At 36.5% G+C, this 16,327-nt stretch overlaps 1 protein-coding gene across 20 annotated transcripts in view; it reads left to right on the top strand.

Moving 5' to 3' along the window:
• Positions 1 to 16,327, top strand: part of STXBP5L (syntaxin binding protein 5L) — a 350,864-nt gene that overhangs the window by 325,157 nt on the left and 9,380 nt on the right. For all 20 annotated transcript variants that reach the window (XM_070583799.1, XM_070583808.1, XM_070583812.1 and 17 more), the window contains one exon: positions 13,022 to 13,382. In XM_070583799.1, coding sequence (XP_070439900.1) covers positions 13,022 to 13,382 — 361 coding nt within the window. The remainder of the gene's footprint in view (positions 1 to 13,021; positions 13,383 to 16,327) is intronic.

The following is a 16,327-nucleotide window of genomic DNA, read 5'->3' as shown; positions in this document are numbered from 1 at the left end:
ATTTGTCATATTGCAACTTACCTTTCCCTCAGGATAAAACAGTAAAACTATTTCTAAGGTAGTAAACTGTGGAACTGCCAACCTAAACAATGCCTTGGGAAGTAAGTTTCTGAAAAGCACTGAGGAAAACCTTAACGCAAAAGTTAAAATTTTATTTTTAATGAATTGAAGCGTTTCTCCAAAGTTCCATGCCAGATCAGAGTCTATGAGTGGTTTTACATCATCCTTGAAGAATTCGGAACGATTGAGCTAGAAGTGGTCTGACTTGAGGTAGCTTTCTAAAGTCGTTGATGATCTTCTCATCTTGTTTCAAGGCATGCCACAGAATATCTTTCCTTTTATCCTAGTTCCTAGAGAATTTGACCTAAGTCATGCGTATTTTTGCTAAAGCATATGTTGTATTCTCTTCCTTCTTGAATTATCTTTTTTTTCCTTTTGAAGAAGGGATGAATGTGATTCCTCCTGTTATTCCTTTGAATATTTTAAAATTTGTTCTTCTAACTTTTTCTGTCTCTCTCTTTCTTATATATAGTTAGAAATGTTTTTCAGATAGTTTTTAAGTAAAAGAAAAAAAAGAACTTCATTAGTATATAGGATAAAGGATTTTATTTTAAAAGAATACATATATATGGCCTGGTAAGTTAGAGTTGTGTTTTCTTTGTTAATTGGTATGCTAAATTCATACAGATGGATTGTTACTTATTTTAGGTGGAATAGTCAGCTCTCTACTAGTGTGGCAAATTCAGATAAGTGTATTGTATTTTGTGTGTGTGTGTGTGTGTGTGTGTGGCTTAAACAACAGGAGTTTATTTTCTCACACTGCTGGAGGCTAGAGGTCCAAGATTAAGGTTGGGCAGGTCTGGTTTCTTCTGAGGCCTCTCTACTTGGCTTGCAGATGGCCGCCCTCTGGCCATGTTCTCACATGACAGCCCCTCTGTATGCATGTACTTCTGCTGTCTCCCTCTATGTCATAACCTCCTCTTCTTAGCAAGACACCAGTCAGTTTGGATTAGGGCCCACCCTAACAGCCTCATTTTAATTTAATCACCTCTTTAAAGGCTCTGTCTCAAAGGCGGTCACATTCTGAGGTACTACAGTTTAGGCCTTCAACATATATAAGAACTTGTGGGGAGAGACACACAATTTTAGCAAATGTATCACACTGGTACAAGATGTCAGTAATAGAGGAAAGGACAGGGAGCTTTTGGGAACTCTCTGCACTATCTGCTCAATTTTCTGTAAACCTAAAACTACTCTAAAAAAATAAAGTTTACTGATTAAAAAAAAAAAGAGGTACCTATAAAGGAGAAAACTATGAGGTTGGGTTCAGATCTGTTTTATATGTAACCATGGAAAGACGGAATGCCTAACTGGAAGCCATAATTTATGGCAGTAAAAAGGAAAAAGGAGGGTGCAGTTTCATAAGAAAAGATAGAGGTGACAGAAAGCCAATTCAAATTTAAAGTAGAAAACTCAACCCTTCTTCCTTCGCAGCTCACTTCTTGACTCCCACTCTTCACTCTCTTTCCAGTATCTACTCTCCATCCTCTCCCTGCTCCACTAGCCCTTACCCCATTGGGACTGCTCCGGATTGTGGGAGCCATTAAAAAAGGTTTGGAATTGGAGGTGTTTCCCTCTTCCATTGGCAGTGCTGAAGTGGGTTACATGCTCTCAGGCTTGAATGCATTTTTTTTTCCTGCCAAACATTGGTGAATAACCTTTTATCAGTTGGCCTCAGAAAATGCATCTGAGTCTAGCAATTTCCTTAAAGTTGAATAAAATCCATTTTGAAATTTATTCATCCATTCATTCAACAAACATTTACCAAGCCCATACTACTGAATTAAACACTGGGGATACAATGGTGGTCAGGACACACAGTGGTTTTTGTTCTCAGATATTTGTAGAGAAGAACAAAAGTAAACAGATAATTACAATTATAATTTGTAATTGTAATACAGTTTACAAAGATAATTTACAAACTCTTTACAGAGAAGTAAAGAGTACTGTGGCAGCATGGGAGGGGGATCAGGGAAGACCCCACTAACAAAGCAGATATCTGAAGTGGGAGATGGACAGGTTTGGGAGGGAGATGTGCACAGCACTGATGTTTAAGACTAATTAAGGACAGCATGATAAAACCTAGAGGTAAAAAGAACGTGGCATAGCTAAAGACTAGAGATAGAATGGTGCTAGATGAGGCTAGAAAAGTAGTCAGGGGAAGATTAGAGGATCATATAAACTATGTTAAGGAATTGGAAAAGACTTTATAGCTCAGTGGATTTTTTTTTTTCAGCACAAAAATTACGACATGATATGCTTTTTGTCTCTCAAGTGCTGGTTCTTAAAAATTTCATGTTTGTAAAAAATCAAAACACAGAGGAAAAAAATGAAAATTCTGCCACTAGCAAAGTTACCCCCTTCTCTGTCCCCTCTCCGCCTCCACATTTTCACCCCTTGGAATTTTACTCTCCAGCAATAATTCTGTGAGACATTTGCTGAGACTTATTTTTTTTAAGCTACTTTATTGAGGTATGATTGACATACAAAAAGCTGTATCTATTCGAGGCAAATGACTTGAGTTTGGAGATAATGTATACATCCATGAAATCATGACCACAATCTATGCCATAAATACATCCATCACCTCCAAAAATTTCCCACCCCTTTGTTTTTCAGAGACTCATTTTAAATTGTATTTTATTTCTACTTAATGCTTTGTGCTGCCAGCTAAAAATTATTCTGTAATTATCAATTCTGCCACATTAAGTGAGTAGCTCTGTTTTGTCAAAAAATTAGATGTCTTATGATCAAGATTTAAACTCATCATTAAACTAAGATTCCTCAAAATAAATTCATTCTCTTTACTCTCAAACCAGTTCTTCTTGCCACTCTCCCCATTTCTATTTTTAGTGCCATGAGACTACCTAAATGACTTCTATCACTTCAGTTTCTTCTTTTCTGATACCATTTACTCACTGCCTCTGCACTGGTCTTACTCTGGTATTGTTTTCATCACCTAATTTCCATGCCCCATGTTCTCTGATGTCTTTCACTCACCCATAGAAGCAGTTTCAAGCTCTATGTCTCAGAAATCAATGATCTCTATAAGCTCAGCCCTGTTCTACCTCTCTAATCTTATTTCCTGCTACTTCCTAGCACCAGGTCCCTGGTCCAGCCAGTCTTATTTCCTCACTTCCTTTTTCTCTCTTTACCACCTGTCAATCATCTATCATTGGTAAATGTCATACGAACTTTCATGTTTTTTGTCAAAATTTCAGAAAACCTGTATCAAGTTTCTTGTGTGACCTGTAAGATTTGGAGGAATTTTCTACAGACTAGCTTTTGGCTCCATGCATTTCAAATTTCAAATCGTTCGTTCTATATTATCTACATATTTCTAATGTTGACATAATATGCTTTTGTAATATGACCTCCAGCCCTAGGCTTTCATGTCAAAATGATACTGAGTTGCATCAGAGTAGCAGGACTTTTCCAGGGAACCATTCCTGTACCTGGAAGGCTAGCAATAACCTAGACATGGTAGTGTCTGTGAACCACCTAAATATATCTCACTAAACCCAAACTAATGTACTCCATCTCAATTTCTTCTTGTCTAAATTCCTGAGATGCTTGTCCACTACAGTGTCACCTAACTGGAGGAAAGTTAGAGTGGAAAGAGAAGGAAATTTTAACTTGATTGTGTTAAAATTTTTAGTTTCACAGATTTAATAAAAACACATGAACATGTGAACACATCATTAGGGTCCTTTCTGGGCCTTGGAACCAGTGCTAGTGAAAGGCCCTGAAGTTTAAGCTTCAATGGCTTCATGAGAAATCTGGCTCTGCCTTCAACAGTGTCTGCCAGACCTTAAAGGACTGAGTGTAAGATAGGAACAGGGCAAGCACAGATTAATAAATCCAGCCAAAGCCAAGTAGAAGTCATCATCCAAACAGCTTATACTAATGAAACCTTGGGAACTAGGGAATTGGAAAAGCTGTCATCGCTAAATTAATTCCATTAAATGTGATTAATACTGTCAACCATTAGCATACCAACAAGGTGCCCTATATCTAATCCTAGATAAAGAACAAGTACAATTGCTTACAAGGACTCAGCCCAAATCACTCTAGACCTGGGCCTTGCATTTTGAGGTGTTGGAGGTAGAGGTGATGTGTGATGCCTCACTTAAAGAAAGGCAGATAAAGAAAAGTTAAAAGTAAGGATTCGTGTAAATGGACTTACCTCATATTTTCTCTATAGCTTTTGCTCCTTTGTATACTAAAAATATGATTTTCATTTACTAATTGTTTTTTATTAAATAGTATGTAAGCTTAGGTATATTTTTGTGTTTTCATATGTATATTTACGACATTAAGCCTATGCAAAAGTATACCAGAGATGATCTTCTCTCCTTTTCTTTACTATTTCTTTTTCTTCCAGTATTTTTGTGTTGTCTTTTGCGTGTTGACAGGAATATCTCCTAGACCTACCTTCCTCTAGACTTTTCCCAGCCCACTCCCTAGGTCAAACTTATTTGCCAGCATTTAATTCCTTTAAAGTCCAGCTCTCTGATGAAGAACTAGTAAGTTAATTTATGCAAATGTAAAAGTGGGTTAATGTGCTATGTCACAGATATAATATGAAACTAGTTAACAGGCTTTGTCATTTAGTTAAAATGAGAAGGATTCGATTTTTAAGCTTAAATCTAAACCTTGATGAGAAACTTCATTATATTAAAGTATTTAGTTAGGGCCTTTCAGTATAAAATGTGTATATTTCAAACATATTTGTGAAATTTATGTATTATATCTCTCACAAATTACAATAAAAACTAATACAGTATAAATACAGTTCGATCAAACATAATGATTATATTTGAATATAATCATGGCCTAATACAAAAAAATAAACACACACTCCCCATTTATAGGTTGCAGCACTGTTAAGTGTTTACAACTGTTATTACTAGTCATATTGTGTGTGTTTGTAGAAATTATATTTTCCCTAAAGTAGATATAATGTCACTTGAAACTGCTGAGTGTGAAGTAGGGAATCTGTCTAAGCCCTTAATGACTAGACTAACACATATAGGAAGCAATTAAGATTTTTAGATATTTTTAATTCATTGAATAAAAAAAGCAAAACAAAATTCTCTCCAGGTCCTATCAAAAACAAATGAAACTTCATGTACCCTTTTGTCATTTGCTACTGTCATGAATTCAAACTTTTCCCAGAATGAGATCCCTTCTTAAATGGAGAGATGAAAAAATATGTAATTTCTTTGTGAAAATCCAATGATCTAGATATACAGTTCTTAATAAAGTAGGAATAGTAAGTAACTTTGTAGATGTGTTGCTGGCAAATATTGAAAGACTATTTGTCAATTATATACATCCTTCCTTGGGGGTATAGCCTTGAGATATTTGTAATTCTACATCTTTTTTTCAGACTTAACCAAATCCAAAACAAAACAAAAACTTTCTATTTTACATAAGGAAGCTTGAAAAGGAAGAGATAACCTTGAACTATGGAAATACAAATTGAAAATGAGGAAAATATCTTTTCAAACAAATAGGAGATTAAAAATTATGACTTTAGTTAAGGCTGAATTTTCAAAAGCATAGTCTTACAGATGAGAATGGTAGATACATACCTTAAATTATTTCTGCTAAACTTTTAGTCATTGAGGATACTCTTGTATTTTCTCCATATGGTCAGGAAAAAAATCAAAACAAAAAAAGAGCAGAATTATTTACTTTGCAATTTGATCTTATGTCTTGAGAAGCCATAAAGTATAATTTTAAAAACAAGAACAAAAAATACATAAGCATTAGATCCAGAAAGCCCTGGATTTAGATTACAGCTCTGCCAATTTCTGTGGGTGATTTGTGACAGTCATTTAACTTCTGTGAGCTTCAGGATCCTAAAAAAATCCAGGATAGCCTCCCCTAAGCAGTTGTTGGGAGGATTACCTGAGATAACTCATGAAAAGCACTAAGCACATAAAGCTTGTCAATGGTGTTAGTTCCATTTTTATTTTATTATTTTATTTTATTTTATTGTAGTAAGAACACTTAAAATGAGATCTACCCTCTTAACAGATTTTCAAGTGTACAATACAGTATTATTATCTGTAGGCACGATGTTGTACAGCAGATCTTTAGAATTTAGTCATCATGCATAACCTAAATTTTATATCCATTGATTAGCAACTCCTCATTTCCCCTCCCCTGAGGCCCTGGTAACCACCATTCTATTCTTTGCTTGCATGAGTTTGACTTTTTTAGATATCTCAGGTAAGTGGAGTTATGCAGTATTTGTCCTTCTCTGACTGTCTTATTTCATTTCCTCAAGGTTCATCCGTATTGCCACATATTACAGGATTTCCTTCTTTTTTAAGGCTGAATAATATTTCATTGCATGTATATACCACTTTTTTTTTTTTTTTATCCATTCATCTGTTGGTGGACGTTTAAGTTGTTTCTACATCTTGGCTATTGTGAAGGAACATGAGAGTGCTAATATCTCTTCAAGATCCTGAGTTCAGTTCTTTTGCGTAAATACCCAGAAGTGAGTTTGCTGGATCATACGATAGTTCTATTTCTAATTTTTTTAGGAACCTCCATACTGTCTTCCATAGAGGCTGCACCATTTTGCATTCCTAACAACAGTGTGTAAGGGTTCCAATTTCTTCACATTCTTGAAAATGTTGTCTTCTGCTTTTTTGATAATAGCCATCCTAGCAGGTATAGAATGATATCTGTGTGGTTTTGATTTGCATTTCCCTGATGATTAGTAACATTGAACATCTTTTCACATACGTGTTGGCCATTTATATGTTTTCTTTGGAGAAATGTCTATTCAAATCCTCAGCCCACTTAAGTTTTTTGAAGTGGTTTTTTGAAAAGATAACCAAATTGAAAAACCTTTAGCTAGACTAAGAAGAAAAGAGAAGACTCAAATAAAATCAAAAATGAAAGAAGAGACATTACAACTGTACCACAGAAATAAAAAAATCATAAGAGACTACTATGAACAATTATATGCCAACAAACCGATAACCTAGAAGAAAGGGGTAAATTCCTATAAACATACAACCTACCAAGACTGAATTGTGAAGAAATAGGAAGTCTGAACAGACCTATAAGTAATAAGGCGATTGAATCAATAATCAAAGACCTCTCAAGAAAAGAAAAGCCCATTTTTCTTTTCTGAGGAATCGTTTCACATTAATTTATCTTGATTGTCTTGACAACAAATTTTCATCAATGATATGGAAATTTGAAGTGCACTAGATCATTGAATTTTAGAGTGGGAAAGCACCTAGAGATTATCCATTCCAGTAGCTGTCACTTTAGTCTGTATCACGATCACCTGTAGGGTTTGTCACAATGCAGATTATTGGGATCCCACCCCCAGAGTTTCTATTCAGTAGGTCTAGGGTAGGGTCTGAGGATTTGCATTTTTAATAAGCTCCCAGGTGATGCTAATCTTACAAATGCAAATTTACATCCTGAGAGGGGAAAACCTACAGTTATTTCCTCCTGGATAGGGAAAAATCCAAGTCCTTCCTTCTTCTGTGTCTTTTTCCTGTGTGTCTCCTTTACTCTCACACGACTACCACACTCACAACACTCTGACACCAGATATGCGGAAGTTTCTCCCTACAACAAGCAGTTCTCTGCAACACCAGCTGGGTGTCCTACAATTTAACTCAATTCTGTCAGATCCCATTGGTTAAGGTCTCAGTCCCACAAGACTGTCTGCCCACCCTCCTTCAGATGCCATTCGCAAATCTAGGTTGTCACCGGTGCTTCTGACCTATCGGCTTTAAATCTAAGGGTCCCACAACTCCCTCCTCGGGTTCAATTAATTTGCTAGAGCAGCTCACAGAACTTAGGAAAACTGTTTACTTACTGTTTACCAGTTTATTATGAAAGGATACAGATGACTATCCAGATGGAAGAGATGCATAGGGCAGGGTATGTGGGAAGGAACACAGGGCTTCCATGTCTTCTCCAGAAGTGTCACCCTCCCCACACCTCCAGCTGTTCACCAACCCGGAAACTCTCCAAACCCCTTCCTTTTGGGTTTTTATGAAGGTTTCATTACACAAGCATGATTGATTAAATCATTGGCCATTGGTGACTGAACTCCATCTCCAGCTCCTTTCCTCTCCTAGGAGTGGAGGTGGGCTGGGGCTGAAAGTGCCAACCCTCTAATCACATGGTTGGCTCCTCCTGGCAATCAGCCCCCATCCTTAGGTGAGGTCCCAAACTCGCCTCATTAACATAAAAAAAGAGTAAATATTATGCAAGCCCAGTGGGTGAATCAGTGGCAGGTGAAGGGGTTGCCCAGCCTGGACTCACCACCTCACCCTAGAGAGCAGAGTGTGGTCAGGAGTGAGGAGACAAAGGCCAGAGTTATGGGACAGGGGCCAGAACTGAAAAGTTCAGATGGGGGAAAAGAGCCAAAATAAAAGAGTTATAAAGACTAGAAGTTAGTCATAAATAGGGGAAAAAAATAAAATGGTAGCGAAAAGCCCTGGTGTGAAATATCCATTCCTGGCCATAACAGCAAATAAATGGTGTTGCTTAAAACCCAAAATTCCAAGGGTTTTAGGAGCTCTGTGCCGGAAACTGGGATAAAGGCCAAGTATATGTTTATTATAAATCATAATATCACACAGGCATATTCAGCCTAATCACAATCCTGGTTAAATTTAATTCTACCTACTTTCTTTCTATACCTGTGTGTCTAGATGAATATGGCTGGAGAAAATATATAACCACACAAAATAGTCTCATTTTGAAATAAATTATCAATAACTTCAAGTGGGCTTCTGTGCTGCTGGATAGTCATACTATATTTCCCTAGTCCTCTCTCCCAGCCTATTGAACAACAATCTCATGTTTTCTCCACTCTCCTCAAACCTCCAACACCTTCTCCACTGTTTTCAATCTCAGCTAATGATCATGTGTTCTCTTTTATTGAGAAACTTGAAACAATCCGATAAGAACTTCAGCAGCTGCCACCACCATATCTACCAAGTTACCTGTCTATATGTCCATGGCCTCTATATTCTCTCCTGTTATTATGACTTAACTGTGTAAGCTCCCAACTCGGCCAGCTTCTCCAGGGTACACTAGATTCTACCCCGTTTCACCAATTCAAGAAAGTCAATCCAGCAATTTTCCCTCTGTTTCCTTTATATAATTATATTATTATATATAATTTTTATATATAATATTTATCTATTTATAATAAATATTTCTCTTTCTACTAGATCAGCATATAAACATGCTGTTGTTTCTCTCATTAAAAGAGAAAAACCCTTTCTTGAACTATTCTTCTATAATGTCCCATTTCACTTTTTCTTTAATGCAAAATTCCTTGAAATGGTTGTGTTATATTCACTATTGACCAGTTTTATTCTCCTATTCTCTCTTGGGTCTATTCTAATCAAGCTTTCTCCCACACCAATCAATGATATTCCTATATAGGTCACCACTGACCTCATTGCTAAATCCAACGGTCAGTTCTCAGGCCACATCTTACTTGATATGTCAGCAACATATTATAGTTTACCATCCCCTGTACCTTAACACACTTCTCTTGGATTCCAGAACACTTTGTTGACCTAGTTTTCTTCCTACCTTTCTAGCCATTCCTTCTTAGTCCTCTTTGCTGGTTCCTCCTCATTTCACTGGACTTAAAACATCAGAATACTAAAGACTGACTTCTTGAAACTTTTCTGTTTCCTATTTATATTCAAGCCCTAGGTGGAATCAGTCAGCCTTATGACTTTAAATGTCATTTATAATCTAATAGGTCATATATTTATATTTATAGTCTGGACCTATCCCCAAATTTCTGGCATAGATATCCAGTTATTTGACATCCACTTGGATGTCGAATAGGCATTTCAAATTTAACATGTCCGAAACTGAGTTCCTGATATTCCTTTCTCCCATAGTCTTTCCCACATCTATTAGTGGCAATTCCATCTTTCCAATTCTCAGGTGAAAAACATTAGAATCATCCTTGACTGCTATGTTTCTTTCACACTCTAAAACAAATTTATTAGCAAATTCTGTTGGCTTCATCTTTATAATATACTCAGATTCTGACCATTTCTCACCATCTCTACTGTTACCACCTGGTTTGAGAAAGCCTCTATCCACCTCTCACCTGAATTATTGTACTAACCTCTTAACTGCTTTCCCTTCCTCCAACCTTGACGCCCTTTAGGATACGCCCAGCAGGAAGAATAATCCTGTTAAGTGTCTACAAGACCCTACATGACCTGGCTCCATATTACCTCTCTGATCTCATCATCTATGAGTCTATCCTTCACTGCTCTAGAAAGTCAAGATCTGTAAAGAGTTTTAAATTTTACTTTATTTGCAAGCTGATAAAGTTAGGTTGCCAGTTTCATGGATGCTGATAGAAAACGTGAGACTCCTGGGTCAGAGATGAAGGATAATCAGAGTACAGAATATCAGCATTTTGTGCTGATTTCCTGAGCCATAATTCCCACAGTATGATGCAAAGAAACCTTCTCTTCTGAATTAGTCTGCTCAGGCTGCCACAACAAAATACCACGGACTGGGTGGCTTAAACAACAGAAATTTATTTTCTCACACATCTGGAGACTGGAAGTCCCAAATCAACATGCCCATCAGTTGGTATCTGATGAGAGCTTTCTCCTGGAGTTGCAGACAGCTGCCTTCTCACTGTGTCCCCACAGAGAGAGAGAGAGAGTGCTCAAGCGCGCTCTGGTGTCTCTTCTTATAAGGACACTAATTTTATCAGGTCAAGGCCCCACTCTTATGACCTCATTTAACCTTAATTATTTCTTTAGAGGCCCCATCTCCAAATACATCCACACTGGGTTAGGGCTTCAACATATGAATTTGGAGGAGGGGAGAGGCAGAAACATTTAGTCCATAACACCTTCTACTCGATTTAAAATTTACTCCCACCTTTTCCCAACAGTTCATGTCCCCCTTTCTGCTTCACTTTGTTCTTTAGTACTTATTACTATCTAATATCTCATATATATACTTTTTAGCATGTATGCTGTCTGTCTCTATCATAGAAAGTAAGTTCTATAAAGGTAAGGATTTTTGTTTTATTCGCTATTGTATTCCCTGTGCCTAAAACAGAGCCTAGAATACATAGTAGGCCCTCAATAAGTATTTGTTGATTGAATGAATGAAGGTTGTAGTGGGGAGGGCTGGTAATTTGGAAAGCTGGAGTAAGATACACATCTAGCTACTGAGACCTTCTTTAAGAGGAAAGTCCTAATTAATTGTGTGGTTAATTATTTACTGTAGACTGAATTGTTAGGATCTTATTATAGAAGCCCTTAAATTTAAGCTTACTTTGTAACGAAGTGTATTTCTGAAAGAGTAGCAGCTCATAATTTGGACTTGCTTGTTTTTTTTTTTTAAGTTAGGAAAGATAAAAGAGTTATAAAGATTAATAATACATTCTTGGGAAGACATAAGCCCTGTATAAACCTAACGAACAGAATATAATCAAAGCATTTTGCCACAAATTAGGAAACAAAGCAGCTGTTTTGGCAAGGGCAGCTTATTGAGAAACTGTCATTTTGATGCTGACAGATTGTGAGAGTAAGGTATAAACAAAATGGCTTCCAAAATGTAGATTTCTTGTCGTTTTAACCTGCTTTAGGTTATCTCTAAATTGAGGATGCTGAGATATTTACACTTAGAAAAGTCTGCCCGTGGCAGCAGGTATTTATGGAAAGGTGGTTTTATAGAATAGAAGGATCAATCCTAGATGAATTCTAATTAAATCATTCATCCTAGCTTTTGGCATTATTTTTTCTTCGTGGGAGGTCGGGAGAGCTGTTCCTTTGTGCCTTGATCCTCAGACCGAAGCACCTAAATGCCTACTCTCTCATCCTCTTCAGCTACCCCTGTTGGACATTTACAGGCTGCCTAGTTTTAAAGTGGATTTAAAAATACAACTGAGATGTTAAATCATCCAAACATGTTATTTTGAATCTGATAAATTTTAAGTATTTTAAATTATAAAGTACTTTCTAAATAGAATACATTTTTCTATATCACCTTTCCCTTTTCAAGTCTCTGTTGCATGTACACTCTTGAGGCAGATCAGCCTGGGTTCACCCCCTTCCTCTCTATATCATGTCAAAGGACAAAGGTAAGAAAAGCCTGCTAGGGCACCGCTTGGGGGAGAGTCAGGAAATGTCCAGAGGTCAATCTATCCCAAGTTACCTCCTAAGCCTTAAAGTATCCTGTCCTCCAGGACTGGTAAAAATCACTCATAGGTAATAATCTGGCATGGATATTCAACCTTGGAGGATCCAGGTGAGTAAACCTCTTTTCTGTATAAAGATGCATAAGCCTACCTAAGAACCAAAGGAATTTTTTTTTTCATTCAATCAGAATTGCTAGCATGATCTCTAGATGTTGAGATTTCATGAAATTTATTCTGTCTTCAATTTCAGAAGAAAAATAAAATCATTTTCTAGTAAATGAGCTATGAAATAAGGAAATGGAATCAGATGGCATGATTATTTTTTCAGTTGAAGTTATTTCAATGAATGAAAATTTAAAATTTTCTAAAATTTGCTTTTTAAAAAAGGATTTTAAGGGGGACTATATAGTATAGTGAGAGAATATTGATACTGAATTCGGAATTGGGAAACCTGAGTTCTAGTCCAGGCTAGCCACTAACTTGCTATGTGACTTGGCCCAAGTCTCGTCATGTTTCTGGGTCTCTGTTTTCTCATGAATATAATGAGAGAATTTCACAAGTTGATGTCTTAGACTCCTTTTTGACTCAATATTCTGTGATTCTGAGTTGAATAACATGAACTCACAAATCTAATTGTGATAATAATCTATATTATGACACTATAGATATAAATTATCATAACATAAAACATTTATTGCCCATAGAAGAATAGCAGCTGTTTTAGAAAGATTTTCGTGTGCCAGTGATATGAAATTGTTTTTATAGGTACATTCCTCTCATTGAAAGGAGCTGTTCTAACATTCTCCTGTATGGACCGAACTGGCGGATTAATGCAACCGCCATATGAAGTTTGGAGGGATCCAAACAACATAGATGAAAATGAAAAATCTTGGAGAAGGAAACTGGTCATGAACTGCCCCTCTCCGTCCCAAGAAATAGGAGATCATCAGTATACAATAATCTGCTCAGAAAAACAAGCCAAAGTCTTCTCACTGCCTTCTCAGACTTGCCTTTATGTTCATAACATCACCGAGACATCTTTTATACTGCAAGCAGATGTGGTGGTCATGTGTAACAGTGCCTGCTTGGCATGCTTTTGTGCCAATGGGCATATCATGATAATGAGGTACTTGCCTTCTTTATAAATTATCTGGTAATCACAATAGTGCCAGCAAGGTACAATTTTGAAAAGTGTGTAATGTGCAAGATGTTATCAAGAAGCAACCTGAGATCATTGTTTCATTATGTTTGTGAATGTTTTATTGTTCAACAATTTGAGGAGAGTTTGGGTTTTTTATTTTTTGTTTTTGTTTTTTGGCTAAATATGCTTTGCATTACGAATGAAATATATATTTTAATTGACATCAAGGAATCTAGGGAAAGAGTGATTTTCCAGTCATTAACACATTCATTCAACAAACATTTATTGAGCATATGGTATCTCCCAGATGCTATGCTAGGCACTGGAAATATAAAGATTAATAAACTGCAAGGAAAAGAAATGAAGTATTGGGGGTCAGCCCTGTGGCGTAGTGGTTAAGTTCACATGCTCTGCTTCAGCAGTCCAGGGTTCACAGCTTTGGGTCTTAGGCACAGACCTACACATCCCTCATCAAGCTGTGCTGTGGCAGCATCCCATATATAAAGTAGAGGAAACTGGCATGGATGTTAGCTCAGGGACAGTCTTCCTCACAAAAAAAAAAGAAGAAGAAAGAAATGAACTGTTACCTTCATTTGGACAACTGGACTATAGTCCAGTTTCATAGTCCACCCAAGAATTTTGCTTACAAAATTTAATTTGGTCTTTATACCTTCTCTAGGATATAGGAAAATAAAGTAATATTTGCATCCTCCATTTTACATATGTTAATAAATTAAAGTTTTAGTTTGCCTAAGGTTGCAAGTCTTGGAAATGGTGAGACCACTACTGAACAGACACTTTATCAAAAGTCATCAGACAACTTATTTTTTTCCAGCTTTATTTAGATATAATTGACATATAACATTGTATAAATTTAAGGTATACAATGTGATGATTTGATATTGCTTATAGTGTAAAATGATTACCACACTAAGGTTAGTTAACACATCCATCATCTCACACAGTTACCATTTGTGTGTGTGTGTGGTGAGAACTTTTAAGATCTACTCTCTTAGCAACTTTCAAGTATATAATACAGTATTGTTAACTATATGTATATATGTACCATGCTAGACATTAGATCCCCAGAATTTATTCATCTTGTAACTGGAAGTTTATACTCTTTGACCACATTTATAATAAGGTATCACCTAAGAGATTTTATTATACTGTTAGTGAATTGAAGTAAAATTCATGAGATACAATAATTACCTAATAATTTTATGAATTTAGCAAACACTTAATAAACATATAGTATGTAGAAGTCACTGTCATCCATTTTAATATCTCACCTAGTTCCAAAAATCACCGAGACAATTAAGCATACTGGCCTGTGAAGGATGTAAAAATTAGTAAAACATAGTCCTAATCCTTAAGAAGCTTACTATCAAATTGGGGAGAGAAGACAGGTACACAAGTAATTATAACATAAAGAACATGTATATTCCAAAAGAGGAAATGTAGAGTTGAATCTTCTAGTCAAAACTAAGTCCCCAGAGTTCAGTCATGAGATAGTTGAATATATTTTATAAAAAAAGGAGTTGTTGGAAGGAAAGTAAACTGGAAAGGTAGATTGGGGCAAATTGTTGAGGACCCTTAATGGCAGGCTAATGAGCTTGACATTATCAATAAATAGGAAATGGGGTTTTTAAAGCAGGTCATTAACTGGTTCTGGCTAAGCACTAGGAAATGACGTGAGGGAGGGCTGGGGATGATCTTTTGAACTGAAGTGGTAGCTATCTAGCAGGCAAGGTGAGAATAGATGTGAGGGATAATCAAGGGAAACTTGCTTAATGTAAAACTAATTGGTTATAGAAAGTATTGGAGGTCATCAAAAAATCTCAGGGCTAGAAGAGAACATAAAGGTTAAAAAAAATTTTGTGAACCTGGATAACAGTGATGTCATTAGCAGATAGGAAAGTCAGGAGAATTTGGAAAGGCTGATAATGAGAAGTTTGAGAATTAATTGAGAATGAATGCTTGGAATCTGAAGTGCTTATACGCCATCCTGAAGAAGTTTAGCAAGCAATTTAAGGTCTGGACTCTTAGAAAAATACAGGTGGAAGATCCAGCTCTGGAAGTTGTCTATGTAAATGTATTCGTGAAAGTTATGGCAGTAAATGAGATCATCAAAGAAGATAGTTTAAAAAGAGAGGAGAAATAGATTGATCTGGGGACAAAAACTTGGGGATGTGTCTACGTTTATGTGGTGGAAGAAAGAAGATCCAGCAAAGGAGGTTGAAAAGTCATCAAAGAGAGAGAAAAAGGACCAGAATATGTAACTGCATCAAATAAAAAGGGTACAAGAGTATCAAAACAAAGGATAAAAGACCACAAAAACAATGGTCAACAGGTTCAGATATAGCAGAGAGGCCAAAGAATTTGGGTACAAGAAAAAACACTAGACCTGGCAACTAGTAGGATATTAGTGATCTTTGAGAAAGCAAATCTCAGGGGCATGGTGGAGGCAAAAACTAAATTTTCAAGGGCGCAAGAATAGAGGCAGATCAAGAGTTGACAAACTTACAGCCCACAGGCCATATCTACGTTGCCCTCCCCACAATCTGACAGAGCACAGCCTGCAAGCTAAGAATGATTTTTACATTTTTAAATTGTTGAAAAAAATCAAAGAGAAGACTACTTCATGATATGTGAAAATTATATGAAATTCAGATTTCAATGTCCATAAATAAAGTTCTTTTGAAACACAGCCACACTCATTTGTTTACATATTGTCTGTAGCTGCTTTTGCACAACAGGGCAGAGTTGAATAGTTACAACAGAGACCACATGGCCTACGAAGCCTAAAATGTTTACTACCTGGCCTGTTAAAGAAAGTCTGCCAACTCCTGGTGTAGATGATGCTTTCAGGATATTTTGTGGCAAAGGGAGAGATGAGAGACAGGAAAGTAGTTCAAGAGCAAAACTAG

The sequence above is a fragment of the Equus przewalskii genome, chromosome 18, assembly GCF_037783145.1.
Source record: "Equus przewalskii isolate Varuska chromosome 18, EquPr2, whole genome shotgun sequence".
Lineage (NCBI taxonomy): Eukaryota > Metazoa > Chordata > Mammalia > Perissodactyla > Equidae > Equus > Equus przewalskii.
This window is presented reverse-complemented; position numbering and strand designations above follow the sequence as displayed.